This window comes from Aspergillus steynii (genome assembly GCF_002849105.1).
Source record: "Aspergillus steynii IBT 23096 chromosome Unknown P170scaffold_2, whole genome shotgun sequence".
Lineage (NCBI taxonomy): Eukaryota > Fungi > Ascomycota > Eurotiomycetes > Eurotiales > Aspergillaceae > Aspergillus > Aspergillus steynii.
In genome coordinates this window covers 4,072,832-4,094,850 of record NW_020194399.1, presented here as the reverse complement: position 1 = coordinate 4,094,850, position 22,019 = coordinate 4,072,832, and the positions used below count along the sequence as shown (strand labels likewise).

Below are 22,019 nucleotides of genomic sequence, written 5' to 3'. Positions count from 1 at the left end.
CGGTCATATTCTCTCCAAGCCCCTTTCATGGACAGATAGAAAGTGAGCATCGTAGCGTTGATTGATTCGTCACGTCATCGTTTTGATTCGTAAATAATATAATCATATCATATCATATCATACCGTACCATATCTGGCGGTAAATAAACAAATATTCAAGGAGACCAGTCATCACGTCGTAAAACCATTAAACCAACCTCATTCCAAAGTAACCACACCATTGGCAGGAGGTCATGACGATCAGACCTGTCGCACCTTCTCCTCCCACCACTCCTTCCACTTCACCACCTTCTCGTCTCGTCTCGCCTCCTCGGCAGCAAACACCACCGCATGGCTGCGGACCGCTTCCTCCAGCGTACAGCCGACAAAGTGTCTCTGCGCGCGCTGCACCTCCCACCCGTCATTCACGACGGCGTCCACCGCCCGCACAAAGCTGCGCGCCAACCCGTAGTCTCCGCCGCCGTGCGACTTCTCTTCCTCGGGCGGCTGCCGAGGCACTTCGACCGTGGTGGTCGACCGCGTGGCGAAGCTGTAGATGGAGATGGTGCGCGAGTCGTAGGAGATCTCGCCGTGCGTGCCGTAGACTCGGCCGCGCCGCTCGCATTGCTTCTCGGTGGGCGCGATCATGTGGAAAGAAGCGGTTTTGGCAGTGCGAAGGGGATGCTGAGAGGTTGGGATCCGGGAAGGAGGGGAAGGCTGTTCGTCATCCCAGGTGATGGTGACGATCTGATCGTCGCAGACGGTGTTGTCGCCGTCGTAGACGCACCGACCGTACCACGGTCTCGCGGCGATTTCCTCGTCCGTCATGTTTTCCCGGGAGTAATCTTCGCCCAGCCGGCGGAGGAGGTGCGTTTCTGCGGCCTCGACCGCGGCTGATTTTGTGGCGTCACTGTCGGAGGGTGTTGCTGCTAAGGCTGGACGGACTACGTCCTCGATGTCGGGACAGACGATGTTCACCGGCCAGTCGAAGATCGACTGCTTCACATGTAGGTCACGGTAGATTTTGAGTGCGCTGTAATTGCAGTCCTGCTCGGCCGGGCAGGAGAGACAGTTGGTGGCGGTGCCTGCGGTGGCTGGTTTCCGCGCAGGACGAAATTGGGTGAGAGCGCCAGTCGAGGAAATGGAACGGGGGAGATGCGGGAGCGAATAGTTCTCCGTGATCTCGGTTGCGTCGTCCTCGGACGGGGGTAGCGGAGAGCAGAGCAACCAGAGGATAAAATCGATGTCATGACAAGACTTGGTGAGAAGAGACCCGTCGCCCGCGGGGGTCTGGCGTCGCCAATTACCGCGCACGTAGCTGTGAGCAAAATGCCACCATCCAACGGGCTCGCAGTGCTCGAGAGAGACGATGTCTCCGATCACGCGGTCGACGAGCAGGAGCTTTCGCAGGAGGATATTGTGCGGGCTATATCGGAGCACGTGGCCGATTGAGAAGATCGTAGATGGAGCCAGTCCACCGAAAACTCGATAAGCCGTGAGACAGTCGTCCAGGGACAGGGCCAGCGGCTTTTCGCAGAGGACATGCAGTTGAAGCGGGGCAATGGCCTGGAGAATCTCGATGTGAGTCTCATCGAGGGTACAGATGAAGACGCCGTCCACACCTGGTGGCTGGGCAGCGAGTGGATTCTGCTGCCGGCGCTTGAGCTCCCACTGCAGCCACTCCTGCCAGTCATTGAATTCCTGGCCCTCCTGCGGGCTGTCCTTCTCGGTCCAGATGAAGCTGCGGCCGAACTCCTGTCGCTTGAACGCGTGGGGCTCAGCGACGGCGTGAATGACCCCAGAGGTCGTGGTCGTGACGGCACGAGCATAGGCCGTTCCCCGCGATCCGGCACCGATCACGAGGAACCGAAGGGGTTTTGCGGCGTTGAAAGCAGAGGGGCTGTTGCTGACGCCGATGGCGGGGGGTTGAGGTTCCTTCATGGTGGAGATGCCTTCAAGCGAGTGACGGGATGCGATGAGAAACGAGGGCGTGAGAATACACAAATGGCAGTGAGGGATGAAATGAGGGGCATTCCAGCTGCCACTTATGCGAAAGATAAGGGCAGGATGGAGGAGAGGAGGAGTAGGTAGCAGCAACACGAGAAGTCCATAGATCAATACGACCCTGACTAATGGCATTCCGGCCACGCTGGTTGGCCCGCAGTCTTATGTCATCGCGGCGGACGATTTCCTACTTTCACGGAGTTTACGGAGGTAGAGAGATGGATAGATATGTATAGATGGATAGAGAAGTACTCGAGATTCATTCAAGAATAAGATTCTACGAGTCCGGGCGGTTTCGTGAGGTCCAATCCCCAAACGACCACCATGCAAGGAATGACAAGAATCACAGACCGACAGGAAAACATCGAATTCAATTCGGGGTATCCATAGACAAGAAGAAAAAAACAAGCGGAGAAGACTAGTACGGAATATCAAGGCGTCATCGACATGACGCGCCGTCCAAGGGGCGCGCAATGGCAGCAGTCAAGCGGCCCGGGCCTCGACGATTTACCGTCGAAGCGGTTTTCGGGGAGAGGAAAAAAAAGAGAGCTTCTCTCGTCCCCCCCGGAGAGACCGGTCCCGAGCGCGCCAACTCTCAAGCATATGTACAGAGCGAAAGCTCTCGAAGCTTATATACCCAGAAGATTGGGACCGCGGAAGGGCTTTATGTGCACACGATCCAAAAAGGGAGATTGCGGACCACCGCGAGGAATTCACGGTAAGACTCACAGGTTCTCAGAAAATCGGCTGCCTCGACTCCCGTCAAAGCTTGGATGACTGCGGCCCAACAAGTCGGGTCGTTTGGGGATCGTGGGGGACAGGGCTCCCGATGCTTGAGGAACAGCCCGCGAGCTGGCGGGTTCGTTGGATAAACTGGCACTGGCCGAGCCCGCGACGGGGGTCCGCGCCGGTGACGGCCGGAAGATCACCCTGGAATCCGACTCCTCCGCCTCCCGCGTATAACTAGCGTCCAAAGGCATGCCATACGGCACCGACGGAGGCGGTTGGGTGGGCGATCGCGGGTAAACTGGTGACGGCGGCGAGATGATGGTACTTGGCTCGGACGTTGTTGGAGAGCCAGCTTCGAAGCCACCCCCGTAACCGTCGCCGCCCGACTGCAGCACCGAGGGGATTTTCCTTCCCGAAATCTTCTGGAAACCACGCTCGCTGCTGCTGGAGGCCAGCGTGCTATCGGTCCGAGTCGTCTGGTTGGACTGTCGCCAGCGTTTCATGAAGGCCGGCGCAAAGTACGAGGCGGTAAACAGGGGATCGTTGCTCGACCGCCGCGAAGCCATTTCGGCAGACCGCGAGACCGATTCAGCCCCGAGCGCCGTCCCCGTCTCGGGACCCGCAGGGAGGCCTTCTTGAACCGGTTTGCGGGCCGCCTTTCGTCGTCGGAACAGCAGGAAGGCGACAAGAAGCAGGATCAGCGCTCCCGCTACACCGCCCACGACGCCGCCAGCAATCTTCCCTTTAGTTTGGCTGTCGAGCGAGCCAGAGCCGCCCGAAGCGACCTCAGTCGACGTGGGAGCAGCTGCAGCCGTGGTACTTGTGGCATCGGATCTGCCGTTGCCCCAGCCGTCACTGGTGGAGGACCAGGACGTCGTCGTGGTGCTCTCTGAAGTCGTCCACACGACCATCACCGAGCTGGTTGTTGACGAGGTCGTAGTAGGTGTGGTGGTGGTATTCGAGGATGTCCTGGACGTCGACACCGCCGAACTTGACGACACTCGGTGACTCGACGAAGCGCTGATCGCAGTCGGGCTGATAATGGAATGGGATGTTTGAGTAGAAAGCTGGGAGGTGGAATTGCCCGAGGAGGACGACAAGTCGGTTGTCGAGGCGCCATTGCCGGTCGTCATCGTCGGCGTGTCTGCGGTGGGGGATGAATATCCCGGCGAGGCAGTCGGGCGTTCTTCGTTCGACGAGGACGAGGACGCACTCGTTACCGTACTTGTCTCAGATGAAGCATTATCTGCGGTGGAACGATCGGAATGCGTGACAGAGGTCGGGTCGGACGAGGTGTGAGATGTTGTGGAGCGATCCAATTCGACGTCGGAAGTTCTGGTCGGTTGAGCCGTTGTGGTGGTGTCTGGATCTGAATCCTGGTCCACCGTGCTGATCACTCTCGCCAGCACCGTGGTTTGGTCATCCGAATCTACAGTCTGGCGACGCTTCTCCGGGGTCGATTCTTCGTCTCTACGAGCAATCGCGCCGGTCGTTTCGTCCGCAACGTCACGAGCAACCGACCCATGGGGCATGGTTGATCGCGGCGAAGAATCCCCATGCTGGTCGAGATCCTGGTCCACACCTTGTTCCTGGCCGTCCGTTGAACGATATCTCCTCCTCATCAATCTAGTATACCGGGTATGTCGGGAGCTGCCATGATGGGACATCCTGACGTGCCCCACGTGTCTGTCGTACGAGAATCGATTCCTTTCCAGCTGCCGTCACTCAGGAATGTGCTAAATCGGGAAATGGTCCGTTTCACAAAGATCGAACGGCAACAAGTCTCCACCGGTATCAATGAGTCGGGTCGACGAACCCAGGCGAACAACGAGAAGATCGAGGACGAAAAAGAGTGGAATGCCTGCCTGCACGACGATCAGCTTCTCGAGGGCAGTTTGGGCCAGTCGGAAGCTTGAAAAAAAACGAAAGATCGAAAGAACGTTGATAATTGAACGAGGAAATTCGAAAGTCGAAGGAATGAAATCAATCGGGTATGCAAAAGAAGGCGATATCGAGATCCGAGTTTGTCGAAGGAGCGATTAAACACTAGACAATCCGATATTAAGTCGTTGGGTTATAAATTGCGTTTCGTGAAAAACCAAGGAGCGGACGTCAGCTGGTATGGCAGCCGACAATTAAAAGATCGAGATAGAAAAGAAAAGAAAAATCAAAGATCGAGAGGCATGGACGACTGATGGTGGGGGCGAGTCAGTTAGCCGGGGCCCTGTAAGACATCGAAACCCATTGCGAAGATGTCTAGACCTACCCGTCGAAGAGCAACACGATCAGTTCCACCTCGGTGCTTTCCGTTTCTTTTTAAAGAAAAAGAAAAAGCAAAGTTCGTAAAAAGACCCCTTGCACCTTGCCTGATCCGTCTATTAATCACTGTAATTTTTTTTTAAACCCAAGAATTCCCCGGTTAATCCATTCTCGCCGGGGACAACAGGCGAGGGACGAGGTGCGGGCGTCGAGGTGTGGACAGCTCGAAGCTTCGGACGGACGATGCGGCGAGGTGATCGTCGAATTTATTTCCGATCCGTCGACTTTTTCCCGGCGGACCAAGGATCCACGCTGACACCTAGGTTCCGGACCCAGGAGGTTTGGTTAATTGTTTTTGTCTCTGTTGCTCGGTCGTAGGCCGTTCCGTGGTTGTCGGTCAACGCTTGATTCAGGACGGGTCCTGGAGAGCCGACTCGGAGGGGGGATTCCCGTCGATTGTCGCCCACCACCTTTAGATCTCCGGGGACGAATTCAAACAATTCAATTTGAAAAATGAGGGACAAGAGAGAGAAGGGACAAGGTAGAAAGGATAGACGGACGAGGGGGAGGGGAAGACGAGGAGGAGGGGAGGAGGGGGAGGAGGATAAGGGAGGCTGATGGGGGAAAGGTCGAAGAAGCGAGGAAGGAAGCGAGAGAGGGAGAGAGAGAGAGAGGGAGACCGAGAGGGGAGAGCGTGAGAGAGCGACAACGAGATCGATCAGGCCAGGCCTAAGAATAACCACGACGGCCGGTCTTAGACCTGCAGGGTCACTAGTGGTCACGATACAGGGGCCATCTCCACCCGACCGGATAGAATGAGATTGGAGATAGGATAAGCGAGTGGTGGATGGAAATTGGTGAGAGAATTGGGATGGAATGGAATATGGATCTCAGATTGTCCCTTCATTCAAGGGCTACGAGGAGCCCATCAGGACCAAGTTGAAAATTGATGGATGCATCGACAAGGAATTGGGACATGAGACGATGAGGCCCTCAGCGGTACAGACTGCGTACGACCGCATCGGGACTGCCGGTCATTCGCCCAAAACGGGGGCGCCAAGGCTGAGGTTAATAAAACGCCGCGGCCAAGTTTCACCATCATTTCTCTCTCTCTCTCTCTCTCTCTCTCTGTCTATCCATTTCTATCTCTCTCTCTCTCTCTGTCTATCTCTATCTCTATCTCTATCTCTATCTCTATCTCTATCTCTATCTCTACCTCTACCTCTATCCATATTCATTTCTCTTTCCATCTCCTATCCATCTCTAGATCGAAGAACATATTTCATATCGACGGCCCCACCCGGCGTGGCCTGGAATGTCGGGTGTCAGAACGCAGCCAATCACGGCGACCGGCGACCAGACCGAAGCTGCAGGAACCGTCGACTTCCCGCGGTGGGAGATTATCTTACGAGGTCTATTATGGATTCTTACTTTACTCCGTACTGTCGTTGCAGAAGGATCGGCCAGAGTTTTCTGATAAGCGGGGCCCAACGGCATTCCGGCCCTCGAGCACGCAAGGGGGAACGCCCGTTATGAACTTATCACCTTCGAGTCCGCCGTGGAGACGCCGTAATCTTCTGCAAGGTACGGCCTGAGATTAATGTTAATCTATCCAGCCGTTGTCTGTCGGCTGCTCTTCACGCGACGGTCATCTTCATCTCGCTCAGAGGATCCCAGGACCTCGTTCAATATACGGAGTAACGTCCAGTGTCCTGTCCATCGTAACCAACGACCAACATCCAGCGTACGTATGTTGGTTTCACGTCCCCACTGCCCTCGTACGACTTACTATTTATATACGGCCTCAGATGGGAGATCCAGCGTTGCACTGAAGTCCTCCGTACTACTACCCACTTCCGTCCTTGTTTTGTGCCGTTCGGGGCTTCTCGACTCTTTCCATTTGCTCGGCGTGAGATCATTGTTTACTTCCTGATCGACATGCGTCCTGCCGTGTCCGGACGAGAGCTCCTCCGTAAACAAAATTTGGGCTTTTTATGCTTCGACTACGACTGGCCCGTCGAGTCCAGAACCCATCATGTCTCCTCCCTCTCTCCTTGCATGACCATCGTGCCAAAAATTTTCCAGCATGCTACAGGTACTTCTCATTACTATCATCAACCCTCCGAACCATCGGTTCGATCCTTGCCTCTCAATCTCGCTCCCCATCTCATGAACCCCACCGGCATCACGGCAAACGCCAGCACCACCAGCCCTAACAGCGTCCCGCCCCAATGATACCCCAGTCGTTGGAAAAGCGGCGGTCCGGCCAGCGGCAAGAACGCGGCGCTGGCGTTGCGCGGCACCAGCATCGCGCTGGTGGCGCTGACCGCGTAGATGCCGAACACGTCGACGATGTAAGTCTGCAGGGTGATGGTGGTGGCCACGAGGCCGAGACCGATGACGGCGGTGCCGATGATGGGCACGATGAAGTGGACGTGGGCGTGCACCGTCCAGCCGAAGAGGAAGAAGCCCGTGGACATGAAGACGCAGGAGACGAGGACCGGCGGCAGACGGTGCTCGGGGGTGATCGGGGACGGAGCAGATGACGGGCCTTCCGATCCGGTCTGTGCCTGTGCCTGCGCGCTGGCTTTGGCTTTCGCCATGCGGATGTACCGGTCGAGCACGAAGCTGCAGATGAACGCGCCCAGGGCGAGTCCCAGGCAGAGGCCCAGGAAACAGAGCCCCGACGCGCCCGTCGAGAAGCCGTAGATCTCCTGGAAGACGGGCGCGATCGTGGTCATCATGAGGTAGGTGTATCCGTAAACCACGCTGATGTAGACCGTAATCAGGATCAGCATGGGGGACCGCACGAGCAGGCGCAATGGCCGGATGAAGGCATGGAAGAGCTTGGTGACCGCGCCGGTAGTAGAGTTAGCGTCGGTCTCTCCTGTTTCATACTTCGATCGTAGATCCAAGTTCCCCGTTTCACGACGGCGCTGTTGCGCCTTTCGCTTCAGGATGGTAACCTGATACGTTTCACGATAGACCGCCAACAGCAGCAGCGCGAGGGCGCCGGCCACGACGGTCGGCAGCCAAAACGCCCACCTCCATCCCTCCCTCTCGGCCAGATAAGATCCCACGATGGGACCCGCCACGGCCCCTAACGTGCTCGTCAGAGACATGACGGACATGGCGCGACCGCGGCGCTCTTCCGCGAACAGATCCCTCACGATCCCCGGGCCAATGGGCAAGGAGGCCGTGGCTGCTCCGCTCAGGAACCGAAAGGCGATGAGCATCTGGATGTTGGTGCTCAGGGCGGTGCCGGCATGGAAGGCGATGAAGAGAGCGTTGGCGATGCTGAGCACCCAGCGTCGTCCGTAGAGCTCGGAGAGAGGCCCCCAGATCAGAGGAGCCACGATCTCGCCGAGCTCCCAGATGGACACGATGAGAGTGCGGTAAAGGGCATTGTTGGAATGGAAGCCGATCAGGATGGGAGGGGAGACGGGCGCCGCGATGATGGTGGACAATTGACTGCGCATATGCCAGTGGTTAGGATCTGGTATCATGGAAAAGGATGGCGTGAGGGTGTACATACACCACCGCAGAAAGACTGGCCACGAGAATCACAATCAACCATTTGTACGGTTGGCGCCAGTTGAGTGGGTTGGCTTCATCGTTCTCGGTGAATTCCACAATGCATGTCGTTGGACTCACGGTGGTATCCGCTTCTTTCTCTTGCTCGACTTGCTGCTCCATCTGCCTCACTTCAGCCATGCCAGAAGATGGGATGCAACGAGTCGACCCAAAATTAAAGGCTGGTCGGGGTGCTGTGGCCCCTCATTTAGGGGATGTTTGGGTTACACAAGGGCTCAAACATCGAGGACAAAGAAGACATGCTGATCCTTGGGATCAGGGTTGAGCTAAGGCTTTATAGTACGACTAATATCCAAAATATGCAACCAACTATTCCGCAAAAGGATCCGCATAATGCCCATGCTCTTCGAAATACCGGCTCATCGCGGTAAAATGCTGGCTATCAGCCGGACAAAAGGCATATCGCTCAATACTGTGCACGATCGGCTTGAAATCACTCGTGGTTAACCGTTTGTAGCAAGCATTGCGCTCCGGATCTTGCGTCCAGGCGACGAGCTTGTCAAAGTCCTTGCATTGCATCATTTGGCCTTCACCACTACCATTCAAGAGCTCCAGCGACGGCATGGGAGTGTCGTTCGCGGTGCACATCAGGTCTTGACGCAAGCTATCCAGGCAGTGCTCGACGTGTCCCGAGGGTATCGGGGTTTCTCCAGTAGCCTGCAAATCATGGAATGATCTACGCATGACTTTCTACAAGAGTGGCATTCAATGTGAGCAGTTCTGTTTGGACGCTGCGGCAATCAATGGCGGGTGGGATGGTATTTGGCTACTTACCAGACAGTGCAACTGATGGAACACCTTGACGAAATAGATCCTTCGGTTTGAATCCCAGGGGAACTCCCAAGAGCTGGGAAGGTTCATGCGTTCGGCCCATTCCTGAGTAGGAGCAATGATCATCGGATCGGTACTCAAGCTGTCCCACATGTAGTCTGCATGGGTCTCGTTGGAACTTGTGTACTCGGTATCATGAGCGTAGGGGATTGGCACATCGAAGGCGAGTCCAGCTAGCAATATGAACATATTAGCCATTTCCAACATAATCCCATCGTCTGTATTTGCAGGGCCCTTCAAGACGTACTATAGGGAGATCGTTGGGCCGAAAATGTCTCCCACGGCGTCGGCTTCTTGGACGAGGCATCGTTTTTACGCTCAACCAAAAGCCACCATGCGTTCATTAGCAACGAGAGGATAAGTGCTATCATAAGAAGGGCTGTTTTCAATCGTTGAACTTGGAAAAGCGACGACGAGGGGCCCCGGCCAAGATTTCCCTCGCTTTCCGGGTCCTGGATCAAGGGCCGTTCGGCTTCATCAGCTTGCTTACGATCCTCGTGCGGATACATTCTGGGCGGCTTGCAACAGATGAAAACGACGCTGGGCTGGTGTCCTCGAAGATGAGAAACACAATCCTATTATCAGCCTCATTCGGCCGAGCTTATCCGATCCTGACCATCTTTCATTGTTTGCTACCAGGTTGTACTACATGATGCACCGAGAGCAGGCATGTGAGCTGTTCGAGTCACTAGTGGCCAAAGAATCTCATTATCTGTATAACGATGACATGACCACCGTGACACAGAACGAATCATATTTGCCCCGAGGAATCAGCAAATGCAGTTCTTTTTCCCTTCGAGGTAAAGCCTGGTCGAGCAACATTCACCTACAAATTCATCGTCCGATCCCGGTCTCTTGTCTCTGGAAGTTCGTCCGGCTCTGTTGTTTCTGAAAAAAAGTATTACAGACCTTGCAAAGGTACTGGCACCACTTTAACCTTCAAAATCCAGAAGACGAGCTAAATCTTCGCAGGACTAGCATTTGCCTTCCTGAAAATAGAACGAGGCGAGCATCCCATCGAGAGAACAGACATGCGGCTTTCCGTTCTTATCAGCCTTGCCCTAGCTACGGCCATCATGGGCCGTCCAATCCGTGATCTCGATGGCGAAAATTTTTCAATCGAGAAGAAGTCTCCCATTCCTGAGACGAGCCCTGATGAATTCGAAGTCGCTTCCATTGCTAAATGACGACGACGACAACGACAATGACAGAGCTGGGTTTTCGGGATTCTCTTTTGATTGCATGATTTGTTCTTGTTTTTGAAATCTCAAGACATATGACTAAAATCATCTAATGCATAATCGTGCTTGAGTGTTGCATCACTGCCCGTATGCCCTGTCGATCCGTATGCGTACCGTAGCCCCGTGTTTTGCTTCTCAATAGGCTGGAACATTCCACTTGGAAAGGATCTAAGAAACTCGCGAAGATATGGCACACAGGCTGAAATAATAGTCACGGTCTGCAGGACCTGGCTACACATGATCCATGGCCAGAGTTCAAGCGATATAGATGAGCGAGCTCCGAACGCCTGGGTATAGCGGATCTGGACGGCCGTCACAGCAACATCCCTAGGAGAAAAGATTGTTTAGTTTCGATGGATCGGTGGTGATGCATGGATAACACTTACAAAATCCTGATGCTAAAGCATCCGATGACCACAACACGTTTGTGCAAGCTCATATGTATGCTGTACACCAGCAATGATGGCAGCGTGATGAGAAGAATCTCGATAACAATGTTGGAAACACCGAAATATATCCAGAGTGCAGTCTTCAACTGTATTAACAAGCGATGCATAGTGAAGTCATATTTAGAAGCTCACCAGATCATGACAGGATCCCTCTGCCAGATTCCAGACTTCAGGAGGGTGACACTCCAGCGAAACAGCAATGACCATAGTTACGGTCCAAAGGAACAGGAAACCTGCGGCCGCGATAACAGCTCTCGACCAGCGGGTCGACGATAAAAGAACGTAAAAAAGGGCTATAAAGGATAGCTTTCCGAGGCCCAGAGTCAAAACGTGGAGAATTTCGGTGGCATATACGGCCTTTTGCATTCTCGCAAATTGCGCATCGGAGTTCTTGTCGGGAGACATCCCTAGGCCATACTCTGCGGCTATGGATGCCGCTATTCCGGCTAGTAAAGAAGATATCTGCGGTCGTTGTAGCTTGTTAGCTTCCACTCTTCCATAAGACGCCCCTGGAATGAAACAATTGAGGGGATATTTACCAGAGCTCCTATGAGCAGAGTCACGATCAGGAGCTTTCTCCTTAGCGCCTGCCAACTTGTGATAAGACAAGCTGCCACGACACCACACGACGTAATCATCAAAAAGCAGCTAATAACCTTGATCGCTGGGCTGTGGTCTTCCATGTTTGAAACAACCAGAGACAAAGAGAATATGATCGTTAATGATCAAGACCTAGATGTAGAATTCGCGAAGCCGGCCATCGATAGTATGAAAAATCAGGATCATCCCACGGGATATTGGCTTCTGCACGGACACTCCTGGGCTCGACTATAGCCTCAATCCAATAATGATTTGGAATGAAAGACTCCGTAAAGACACGTCCCTCTTTGTGCAACCCCATTCGTAGAGTATACCACACGCGATCACGGGAGAAGGCAGACATCTCGCCAGGCTAATCAACGCCGTGTCACTAAACGCTTCGATGCTCGTTGGCCAGAAAACTGGGGGCCCCAGATGGCTTCAAAATCCGACGAGAGTCCGTAGTCTATATCCAGTCCGGGTTCCGTATTAGCCGACACTCGCACACATCCCTAGGTCCAATTTCCAACTCACATATTGTCCGTGTGATACAGCAAAAGCAGTTGCATAACATGGCACTGATCAATTCACCTTTGCGTCACATTATTAATGCTCACGTCATCCCCTGTGCGACGGTGTAGGTGAGATGGTCTTTGTTGGTTTCAAGGAGTTGTAAGGCCAAACTGAGGCAACACAAAGTCACTGGATGTCACGGGTTTCGTGCCTGTTGTGGCCTGAAAATCGACCCTTCCAACGCTTTCTCTCTTATACTCAACTCTCTTTCTACCCATAAGTCAAGTCATCGCGCCGATTTCCATCAACCATGGCTCATTATCTTGCATCCGACAGTCACCTTGAGCTACGCGCGCCAATTGTCAAAGAGAACACGGGTTTTGACAAAAGCGATGCGTCTCAGTCCAACAAAGATGCCATTGAGCTTGCTAGAATCGGAAAAAGAGAAGCTTTGAAGGTCGGTAAAGTAGTCATTCTTAAAACCCACGCGAGGTTTCGTTTCTCGACTCATATATGGTGTTCACATTCACAAGCGAAGATTTGGCTTGACAAGCACCGTCGGGTTTGCTTGTAGTATTATGCTGACATGGGAAGCAATGATCATGTTAGTTATCACCATCTAATTCCGCAATTGGAATATCTGACTCGGATCTAGGAATATCCAATTGGGTTTGATGAAGTATATACTCCATGAAAAGATCTTGAACCATGAGTGTCCAGTATTGATCTCACTTTTAGCGGCGGTCCAGCTGGACTAGTGTATGGATACATCGCAGTCTGGATCGGCTTTGTGAGCATCTTTCTCGCGATGGGGGAATTGGCAAGCATGTTCCCTTCGGTAGGAATCCATGCGAAGAATGCTCCATGCTTTAGCCATGTGTCTGATCTCTTCTCAAGGCTGGAGGACAATACCACTGGGCTTTTCTCCTTGCTCCCAAGTCATCCCAGCGATTCCTCAGTCACGTCACCGGTATTCGCACCGCAATTTGTCTGTCTTCCCCAATGTCTCTCAGGATCCTAACGAGAAAACAAAAGGTTCGATTTGCATTCTAGCATGGACTGCAGGTCCAACGGCAACCGTCTACTTGGCTGGCAGTGTTTTGCAAAGCGCGGTTGCAATGAACGTGCCCGAGTACGATCCCCAAGGCTGGCATGTCACGTTCATCATGTGGGGAATCTTGCTCATCTGCACGGTACTGAATACATGGTTGGGAATGATCTTGCCAGTCATCGAAGTGTTCATTCTCATCATCCATGTGCTTGGTTTCTTCGCCGTCTTGATCCCGCTCGTCTATCTCGGTCCACGAGCTGACCCACGAGCGGTTTTCACTCTGACATTCAATTTTGGCGGCTGGCATGACATTACTCTTGCAACGCTCGTTGGCCTCAAAGGAACGGTTGCAGCCTTCCTCGGTAAGAAAGGACACGATCCCAGCTGACCATAAGATTGATTGACTAACCTGATATCATCTTTCTCTAGGCACGGACGGCGCCGTCCATGTGAGTGATCACCAAGCGCTCGCACCACACTGTCACTGACCCCTGATACAGATGGCTGAAGAGGTCGCAAATAGTAGTCTGGTCGTGCCGCAATCCATGCTATTTGCGATTCTGATTAATGGGACCCTCGGCTTCGGCATTTTAATCGCATTTCTCTTCACCGCGGGAGATCTGTCTGCCCTCATCGAATCCAACGCCGCGTACCCATTCATGGACATCCTGGCCAGCTCGACCAAAAGCAAAGGGGCTGCAATCGTTCTCTCGAGCATGGTCGCCATCCTGCAAGCGTGCGCAGGAGTCGGTGCAATTTCGTCCGGTAGCCGCATGCTATGGTCCTTCTCGCGCGAGCGAGCCATCCCGGGCTGGCGATGGATCCGTCAGGTCAGTACATCGCGTCTCAATAGGGCCCAAACCGTCAGCTAATTCAGAAATGAAAATAGGTCAACTCGCGAACCTCGGTCCCATTCCACAGCACCTGCGTCATCGTTGTCGCCGCCGGTCTTCTCAGCCTCATCAACATCGGGTCATCCGTCGTGCTAAACATCATTCTGTCGCTGGTCCTGGAGGGATTCTTCGCCTCCTACCTGATTTCCCTCTCCCTGCTGCTCTACCGCAGAATGAGGAGCGACATTGCAGATCCTCGCGAGGACGGAGGACCCGGTCGGAAACCCTTCCTGTGGGGACCTTTCAGACTCAAAGGATGGATCGGACTAGCGAACAATGTCTTCGCCATCATCTTCACGGTGATCATGATGTTCTTCGGGTGCTGGCCACCGAAGACGCATCCGTCTGCGGCGGACATGAATTACAGCATCGTGATCTTTGGGGGCGTGACCATCTTAGCTGTGGTGTATTACCTGGGATGGGCGAGGAAGCATTATCATGGACCCGTGATTGAGGTGTGACAGGGGAAAGGATGATCCTTGCAGCATAGGCCATAGGTCTCTGGGTGTTCATAGTAACTGGGCTGGACCGGTTAATACCTGAGTCAGGAGGGATCGGGTTAGAACACAAGAAAAAGAAACGACGAAAGGAAATCTATTAAGATTTTGCTTCCCAGGCTCGGGAAAGACAACCAGATTTCTGTCTCCAAACTATACACACAAAGTGAAGTAATGCACACCCCCTTTATTTTCTCGGTCCTTCTCCAAACGGTCCAATTCAACGTATTAAAAGCAATTCAAGTACACGGGTCGAAGACCACGCATTCAACGCTAGCGACACTACGACGGGGGGTATTAATAACGGACAGACGTTCCTAACCATGGACTTAAAAGGTCTCCAGTTCATCCGCGCCTGCCTCGGTCTCCGCAGGGATCTCAAATCCTTCCTGTGCGGGCGTTAGTAACATAGACATGACCCAGTATACCAGTAGGAGGAGAGGAAAGGGGCTTACCTCTGTCGAGTACAAAATGCCCTGGATGTGCTTGACTAACGAGTCCTCCTCCTTGTCCAACTCGGGGTCCGCCTCAATGGCACTCTGCAGGAGCAGTTCGATGTCGCGCAGCTTGGCGAAATAAAAGTCCCGCTCCTTCTCCAGACCGCCAATGGCCTCTTTCTGAGTAGCGATCTCCTGCTGCAGGGCGGAAACGTTGGCCGCGCCAGCGCCAGCGGCAACGCGAGGACGACTTCCTCCAACGGTGGGCGTAGTTCCCCGACGCGTGGCTCCGGCAGAGGTCGCGCCCGCACGAGAGCTGGCTGCCGAGGTAGGAGCACCGCCGGAAGCCTTCCGACGGGTGACGGCATCGTAATCGCCTCCGGGGTAGTGCTGATCCCAGTACCTCTTCACCCACTGGAGGAACTCCAGATTGTCCTGCATGCGGCATTTCGTAAGCTGCTCGACGGGGACCGGCTTGTCGACGTGGTGGCGGGCGAAGACGTCTAAAACGGGGTTGTGTCAGCGCAGGGAACATCCCCACAAAAGGTGATTTGTTGCGATATGCATAGAGGAAGGCATACTCTGAAGGACCTTGAAGTTCTGGAGGTAGGCATATTCGGTGTTGACGTTGAACTTCACGCGAGACATGGGAACATCCACTATAGAGATAACACATTAGCGGGTTTATTTCAGAGTAGAACACACATTAAGTCTCCGGGTCGCACTCACTGAATATCGAATCAAAAATCTGACACAAGGCAGCACTGTGCAAGATTTACCACATCAGCGTGTCCTGGCCATACTCGGATAGTGGGGGAAAGCTTTCGCTGCGAATGTTCTTGCCACCCGTTGTCTCAAGATGGCCTGGGGGGCAAGTCCATCGCCAAAGCGGGAGGAATTGCACTGCGTGTAGAGTCAAAGGAGCGTTGTTCATACCCGGTTCCCATCTGCTCGATCTTGGTTAGGTTCAGCTGCAGGAGGTTGTTGAGCCATCCCAACAGCTCTTGTCTGGTCGATCACACATGGTTAATTGTCACATTCTGCAGGAAAAGAGTTCTTCAGGAGCCAAACGGTCCATGAAGAGGGGAGATGCCCAACGAACCTGGATTCGCCCATGGTGGGGTAGATGGCGTAAAACGGTGGTGGTGTTGGAAATCGGGGTAGAGATTCGACGGCACAGATACCGCGGGAGAACAATGGACAGGGAGAGGAAATGAGACGGGAAGCGTGGAAGAGCAGACCCCTTTCCAGGCAGTGTTGGATCGCTGTTTATGACGAGGAAGAGGGAAAGACCCAAAAGAAGAGGATTGTTTTGTTGCTGTCGACAAAACCCACGGGTCCGCCTGGCGCTAGGGGGCGCCGCCGGCCAATCAGAGCCGGGCGGTCGTCCGGTCTTAAGGTACGGCTGCCTCAGGCAGGATTCGGGGGGGAAATCCAGACAAACAGGACAAATCATGCAAAAGAAGCAACGGTTGTTTGACTTCTATATATACCAAAAAATATAGTCTAGACGCAACAGGCATGAGACGAATATCACCAGCGGAAAGCAAAGAAAAAATAGAAAAAAAGAAAAAAAAAAAAAATCTATCGCTTGCCAAAAAGACGTGTATCCCAGATACTCTAAGCACAAAAAAAAAAGAGAAATCAGAAGAAACAAAAAGAACTCCCCCATATTATTTCGTGAAGAACTCCAAAACCGAAGGCTTTTCTCGTCAAAAATGTCCAGCAAATCTCCAAGTATGGCAAACCAAATGCCCTGTTCATTAGATTATTTTATTCTTCCAGTAGATCGATACCGTCAAGACCGTATCCGAAATCCATGATGACGGCGCGAGAGTCTTGACTGGTGGCCACAATACGCCGGTAGTCGGATTTCACACTCAGCATCCAGCTAGTGGTCCATCCTGGTAGGTCAATTGACAGTTCGCCAGTCTGCGCGTCAAACACCTTGACGCTGACGTCGTAGCTGCCGCTGACAATTCGTTGGCTCATACTATCCAAGTGCAGAGACCGGACCAGGCCCACGTGGCCCTTGAGCTCATTCACCAGCTCGCCAGTGTTGGCATCAAACTGATAGATCACCTGGTCATTGCCCCCCGTGAGGATGGTCCGCGCATCGTCGCTGAATTCGACACACGCGAGACCGCGGTCTTTGCTAGGGAATTCCTTGATGCACAGACCCGACGTGATGTTCCACAGTTTAGCAACTCCGTCCCCACTTGCAGAAACGACCAGATCGCCTCGCAGCTGGACGGCATTGACCGGTCCGCGGTGTCCGACCAGCCTCTTCACGAGGGCTCCGGTCTGACGATCCCAGACGCAAATGGTGGTATCCTTGGAACACGAGACAATGTACCGCTCGTCAAAGCAGACGTCCAGCACGCCAGCTCGGTGGCCTTCAAGGCGACGAACCGGTTTGTAGTCGCTGTGAATATCCCACACAATGCACGAGAAGTCTGATGATCCAGTGACCATGATCTCCTCATCGAACTGAAGGCACAGGATCGAAGCACTATGGTAGTCCGAGGACTGGTCCATCGGGGTCACAATCCCGTCAGCGAGTGTGGGGGGAGGGCAGATGGTCAGAAATGGAGGTTTTCCTGACGACTGCTGACTTGTATTGTTCACCGGCCCGACGCCAGGAACATCTCCCGGGGGAGGACCAATGATTTTGCGACATGGCCAGGGATAGTGAGCATCCCATACACGGATAGTCCGGTCACGAGAACCGGTGATGATTTTGTCCCTGCGGACCATTGTCAGTATGAATAAATATTGTCAAGATCCTTGTTCAAGGGGGTACATACTCATCAAACTGCGCGCAGTATACACTATCCGTATGTCCGTGGAGGTAGATGGCAGCAGCCTTGCCTTCCTTCCAGCGGTCGTCTAGGGCACGACGGACGAAGAACATCCTCTTCCAGTCTTGATTGGGAATGGTCTTCCCCAATCCTGCAGACTGCTTCTTCTTGGAGGAAACGCCACTGGGGCGGCTGTGTCCGTAGACACGACGGAATACCTGTCTCCAGATATGCTGGGAGGATGCCTGGCCCCTCCACGCATGAGAGACCAATTCGGCTTGCATCAGAGATTCGGGATCAAGATAGCTGAAAACTTGAGACATGATCTCCGTTGGCAAAGAGTCCACCGGATCGAGGCGTACGATATCCTCGAGGTCAACATCGGAGAGGTCATCCGAACGATCACGCAGGTCAATGCCGATGCCACTTTCCGAATCCTGCGGCAGCCTCGCATCAGACAATTTGGCACTGTCGCGCTCGACTCGAGCCATTTCATTCTGAGCCGCAGCGGCAGCTCGAGCAGCCGCACCTGCGTATATGTCGTTTGGAAGGATCGGGGGCTCCAGTCCATTGCCAGGAATGGGACCGTTGATGCCGGCAGTAGGGGCGTAAAACCCGTGCAGGCCGGGCACGCTGTTCAGCGATGCGCGACGGTTGATGCTGGAACCTCTGCACCAGCTATGCCTCGACGGGGCCGCATTTCCGTTGGTGGTATGCTCATAACCCTGGCACAGGGTGTTCTCCTCGTGATGGTGGGAAGCATGTCGGGTCGATTTATTGCGAATGGTGACCGACAAGCGACGGCCGAGAGCGCGCAGCCCGTCCACAGGATGACGGAGACTAGAGAAGCTCTTGGCTCCACGACGCCTTGGGACGGGTTCGGGGAAGTGGTTCATTTCTTCCACAACCTGCCCTTCATCGTCTTCGGCCGCGTCTAGCACGGACAGTCTGTTCCAGGCGTCATGTTCAAGTGCGGACGGCTGAAAGGTCGACGAGGTAGCGGTACGGGGTCGAGTTCTGAGCGAAAGGGAGGGACGTCGTCGGGACGAAGAGGCGATCGGGTCTCGTGGAGTCATGGCGATAGAAGATAGGGGGGAGAGAGACAGAAATTAATCAATAGCCAAGAAGCGAGGATAGGGGGATCGCGCCGAAGATCTAGTGGGCCGCGCAAATCGAATTATATACAGACACCCAGAGATCCCCTTCAACACGACTTGAGACACGATTTCAGGGGCGAAACCGCAAGGGATAGGGTGGAGGGTGGAGTGGTTGGACTGCGTGGACAGCGGACAACCTGTGACAGATGAATTATGGAGGGCTGAGCGTTATTCGGCAAGGGATGCCTCCACGAAGGATGGATCGGATCAATCGAGAATTCCAGATGCAGAAAAAAATCCAAACCGATCGTGGAGAAACAAAGAGTGAACAATAGGAATAGGGAATGGAAAGTGTCGAGGTAAACAGAGATAGGATAAAGATAGCAACAGAGAACGTTGAATGAATAAAAAACCCGAGTAAGCAGAATAGTCCAAAAGAGAGAAGAATGAGATGGCGAGAGAAAGAAAGATAGGAAAGAAAACAGAAACCAGAACCGCAACGCTGACAGAAAAGAGAAAAAAAGCTGATGGCGAAGAGCGTCAGGGGAGAAAGAAAAAAAGGGCGAAAGTTTACTGTCGGGCGGTGAGGCTGAATTTTTGCCTCCCCGATCAGGCCGACTGGAAATCCAGAGTCTGGAGTGGTCCTTTCGTCCGTGCTGATTGGTGTGTGGGTGAATTTGCCTGCATTTTCTTTTTCAGTGGGTTCTTTTTGATTCATTTCTGCATCATCAATGGCGAGAAATTTTAATTAAGAAAGAAAAAAAAAAAAAAAAAGGACGGCTGGCCGCCACTGGCCACCTCTGGCCACCCGGTCAGCAAGTCGTCCGCACACTTGGTTTCAGGCAGAGAGACTCTTAGGCTGACATACTGGACAACGCAGGATCGATGTCTTCCCAGTTATATGTACATCTGCCTGATTATGCTCTGGTTGATGTATGTACTCTGTATGGAGTATGCACATGTCCCCATGGAGAAAAAGAAGGAAGGCCTTTGAATCCATCCGACAATGATCGCCCTCATCTCCTTCCCGCCCCCGTGGGGACCCCGTTTTTCACCCTGATCCACCCGTGTTGGGGTTAGGCGGTTTGGAAGAAAGGGGCTGGTCATGGTGGTCTGGAGATTTTTGGCTAATTATTCCAGGCTACCTGTCAGCCACCTTGTGTCAATAATTGCCGTTTGTTGAGCTGCCCGTGGCCACGTTGACCGACCGACTTAGGGCTAGATTCCCGATCGGATCAAATATATACCTCCACGTCTACGACACTCAAACTCACTATATATGCTGCGTACAATGGGGTTTTATTTCATTATTACCTAAATCAAACAGTCTGCATGGTAAATTATATCTGACAAATAATTGACAAATAATTGACAAATAATTGACAAATACGTGATAGATGCAGGTTGGGTTAGATCTGTCATGGCCAACTACATTTTCAAGTGTCACTACAACATCGCAGATAGATACATCAGTCCCGACACAGGACTTTTACATCTTCCACTCGGTAGTATCCTTATAATCAAGATCCCTATTGGGCCAAGCACCTTCCGGTTCCAAAATCTCAAGGAAAGAGCCGCGTCCCCCCCAAATCTCTCTCCCAAACGCCGCAACCATATCAAATCCGTTCAGCAGAGATCCAGTCGTCCAGACTTTTCCATCCCGCACGTATCGCTTCTGCACCCAGTTGGTTCCGGGCGCCATATGATTCACCATGGCGAGCACCGGCCGCGGCGCCGTGGCGGTCTTTCCCTCCAAGATCCCGGCGGCCAGGGCGGCTTGGAATCCGCCGCAGACCAGAAGGAGCGCGGTGCAGTCCTCATAAGATTTGCGCAGGAACGCCAACTCGGTCTGGCTGGGCTGGTAACTGGCGGGCATGGCGCCCAGGACGACGATGTCGAGGGCTGGACAGGTGTCGAAGGAGTCCTTTGTTGGTCACAGTGCGGTCAGCTTTCAGCTTGGCTGTATTTTGTTTCCTCTCTTCGTCGTCCCATTAAGTAAGGGGAAAGAAAAGAGGAAGAAATCTGATGACTCACAGTTGCAACAACCTTCGTGTTACCAGTCAGATTCGCTGGCTTATTGCCATCCTCGGTCACCCAGTGGAAGACGAAATTGGGAGCTTGCCGCTTCAGTTCGTCGGGGAGGAGCTGGGGAGGGGCATCTTTGAGGAAGTCCGAACTAATGGAAGAGAAGTATCCTACAGGAGCAACATCGAGGTGCTCGGTCACTCTAAGGTCGCCATTAGCTAGGTGCTAGTCTTTATTAGGGCCAGAAGGAAACGCACGTGTCGAAAACGATGACACCGACGTGGATCGGGCGTCCGGGGTTGCGGAGGTCAATGGGAGACATTTTATGTTAAGGCTGTATTTGGAACTGAAAGCTGGATGGAGAATCACTCTGTTTCTAAGCCGTTATTGACTTTGAGATACGTTTATAAAGGTGAAGCTTTTATATACTTCCTCTGGAGCTACTGGATCGGGCCTAGCGGGGGACATTCGCGTAGACTTTCCACCCGCAATGCCTGCTCGCGTCGATTTGCCTTCCGCTGCAGGCACCGAAGTATACATCCACTACGACAGTAAATAGATACCCTTCAATTCCAGCTAAAAGGTCTGGAGGCAAGTCCCAGTCGCATAATTAGTATCTGGCATATTGGCGCATCTCAATAAGCACGGTCTACATCACAAACTGATAGTACCTATTAAAATACACGGCAAAAGCATTGAATAGCGTTCTAGGTAGAGCTGTGAGTATAGAGGGCGAGCGCTACTCGAGACTTCCACCCAAAATGCCATCTGGACTCGATACTAACATAATCCGTGGCTAGGCAGCTAATTAAACTAGTCGACCGCAGATCATTATATCAACAGTAGGTACTGTTTACCGCACTTGTAACAGGAGGGAAAGATGTAAAAAATGTACTTCCGCGCCCGTTGTGCCCCTCGTATTGGAGCCCCCACACTCCAGTACACTGCAGTTTGTCCACCTATGAAATACAACGCCTGGTTAACTGGCGTGGGGGTGAAATATAACCTCATGATTTAGCCCCGCAATTGTTCTGGGCCCG

The 22,019-nt window shown here is 53.1% G+C and overlaps 8 protein-coding genes across 8 annotated transcripts; 1 reads left to right on the top strand and 7 right to left on the bottom strand.

Annotated features, from left to right (window-relative positions):
- Positions 1-56: 56 nt before the first annotated feature.
- P170DRAFT_434541 (Gfo/Idh/MocA family protein) lies at positions 57-2,046 on the bottom strand. The gene has a single exon (XM_024848737.1). It carries the CDS (start codon positions 1,918-1,920, stop codon positions 241-243), a length of 1,680 nt encoding a protein of 559 aa, XP_024708122.1. The 5' UTR covers positions 1,921-2,046; the 3' UTR covers positions 57-240.
- Positions 2,047-2,708: 662 nt separating this feature from the next.
- Positions 2,709-4,379, bottom strand: P170DRAFT_472709 (uncharacterized protein; the record flags this gene model as incomplete). The annotated part of the gene is made up of 1 exon (XM_024852973.1): positions 2,709-4,379. The coding sequence occupies one exon, from the start codon at positions 4,377-4,379 to the stop codon at positions 2,709-2,711; it is 1,671 nt and encodes a 556-aa protein (XP_024708121.1).
- A 2,706-nt stretch (positions 4,380-7,085) lies between these two features.
- On the bottom strand, positions 7,086-8,450 carry P170DRAFT_349454 (MFS general substrate transporter; the record flags this gene model as incomplete). Its single annotated transcript, XM_024843736.1, has 1 exon — positions 7,086-8,450. The coding sequence occupies one exon, from the start codon at positions 8,448-8,450 to the stop codon at positions 7,086-7,088; it is 1,365 nt and encodes a 454-aa protein (XP_024708120.1).
- A 424-nt stretch (positions 8,451-8,874) lies between these two features.
- On the bottom strand, positions 8,875-9,905 carry P170DRAFT_423636 (uncharacterized protein; the record flags this gene model as incomplete). Its single annotated transcript, XM_024847517.1, has 3 exons — positions 8,875-9,255; positions 9,340-9,569; positions 9,644-9,905. The coding sequence occupies 3 exons, from the start codon at positions 9,903-9,905 to the stop codon at positions 8,875-8,877; spliced, it is 873 nt and encodes a 290-aa protein (XP_024708119.1).
- A 2,583-nt stretch (positions 9,906-12,488) lies between these two features.
- Positions 12,489-14,587, top strand: P170DRAFT_403365 (amino acid transporter; the record flags this gene model as incomplete). The annotated part of the gene is made up of 9 exons (XM_024846472.1): positions 12,489-12,635; positions 12,712-12,782; positions 12,834-12,857; positions 12,917-13,016; positions 13,076-13,148; positions 13,214-13,591; positions 13,659-13,678; positions 13,730-14,059; positions 14,119-14,587. The coding sequence occupies 9 exons, from the start codon at positions 12,489-12,491 to the stop codon at positions 14,581-14,583; spliced, it is 1,608 nt and encodes a 535-aa protein (XP_024708118.1). The 3' UTR covers positions 14,584-14,587.
- A 120-nt stretch (positions 14,588-14,707) lies between these two features.
- Positions 14,708-16,414, bottom strand: eb1 (microtubule-binding protein BIM1). Its single transcript, XM_024848736.1, has 6 exons — positions 16,159-16,414; positions 15,993-16,064; positions 15,786-15,820; positions 15,638-15,715; positions 15,075-15,559; positions 14,708-15,008 (listed from the first exon to the last, which is right to left on the bottom strand). Exons 1-6 carry the CDS (start codon positions 16,170-16,172, stop codon positions 14,949-14,951), a joined length of 744 nt encoding a protein of 247 aa, XP_024708117.1. The 5' UTR covers positions 16,173-16,414; the 3' UTR covers positions 14,708-14,948.
- A 415-nt stretch (positions 16,415-16,829) lies between these two features.
- On the bottom strand, positions 16,830-18,933 carry P170DRAFT_444717 (F-box/WD repeat-containing protein; the record flags this gene model as incomplete). Its single annotated transcript, XM_024850651.1, has 2 exons — positions 16,830-17,802; positions 17,864-18,933. 2 exons carry the CDS (start codon positions 18,931-18,933, stop codon positions 16,830-16,832), a joined length of 2,043 nt encoding a protein of 680 aa, XP_024708116.1.
- Positions 18,934-20,443: 1,510 nt separating this feature from the next.
- On the bottom strand, positions 20,444-21,301 carry P170DRAFT_423632 (DJ-1/PfpI family protein; the record flags this gene model as incomplete). The annotated part of the gene is made up of 3 exons (XM_024847516.1): positions 20,444-20,878; positions 20,989-21,181; positions 21,237-21,301. The coding sequence occupies 3 exons, from the start codon at positions 21,299-21,301 to the stop codon at positions 20,444-20,446; spliced, it is 693 nt and encodes a 230-aa protein (XP_024708115.1).
- Between the last annotated feature and the right edge of the window lie 718 nt (positions 21,302-22,019).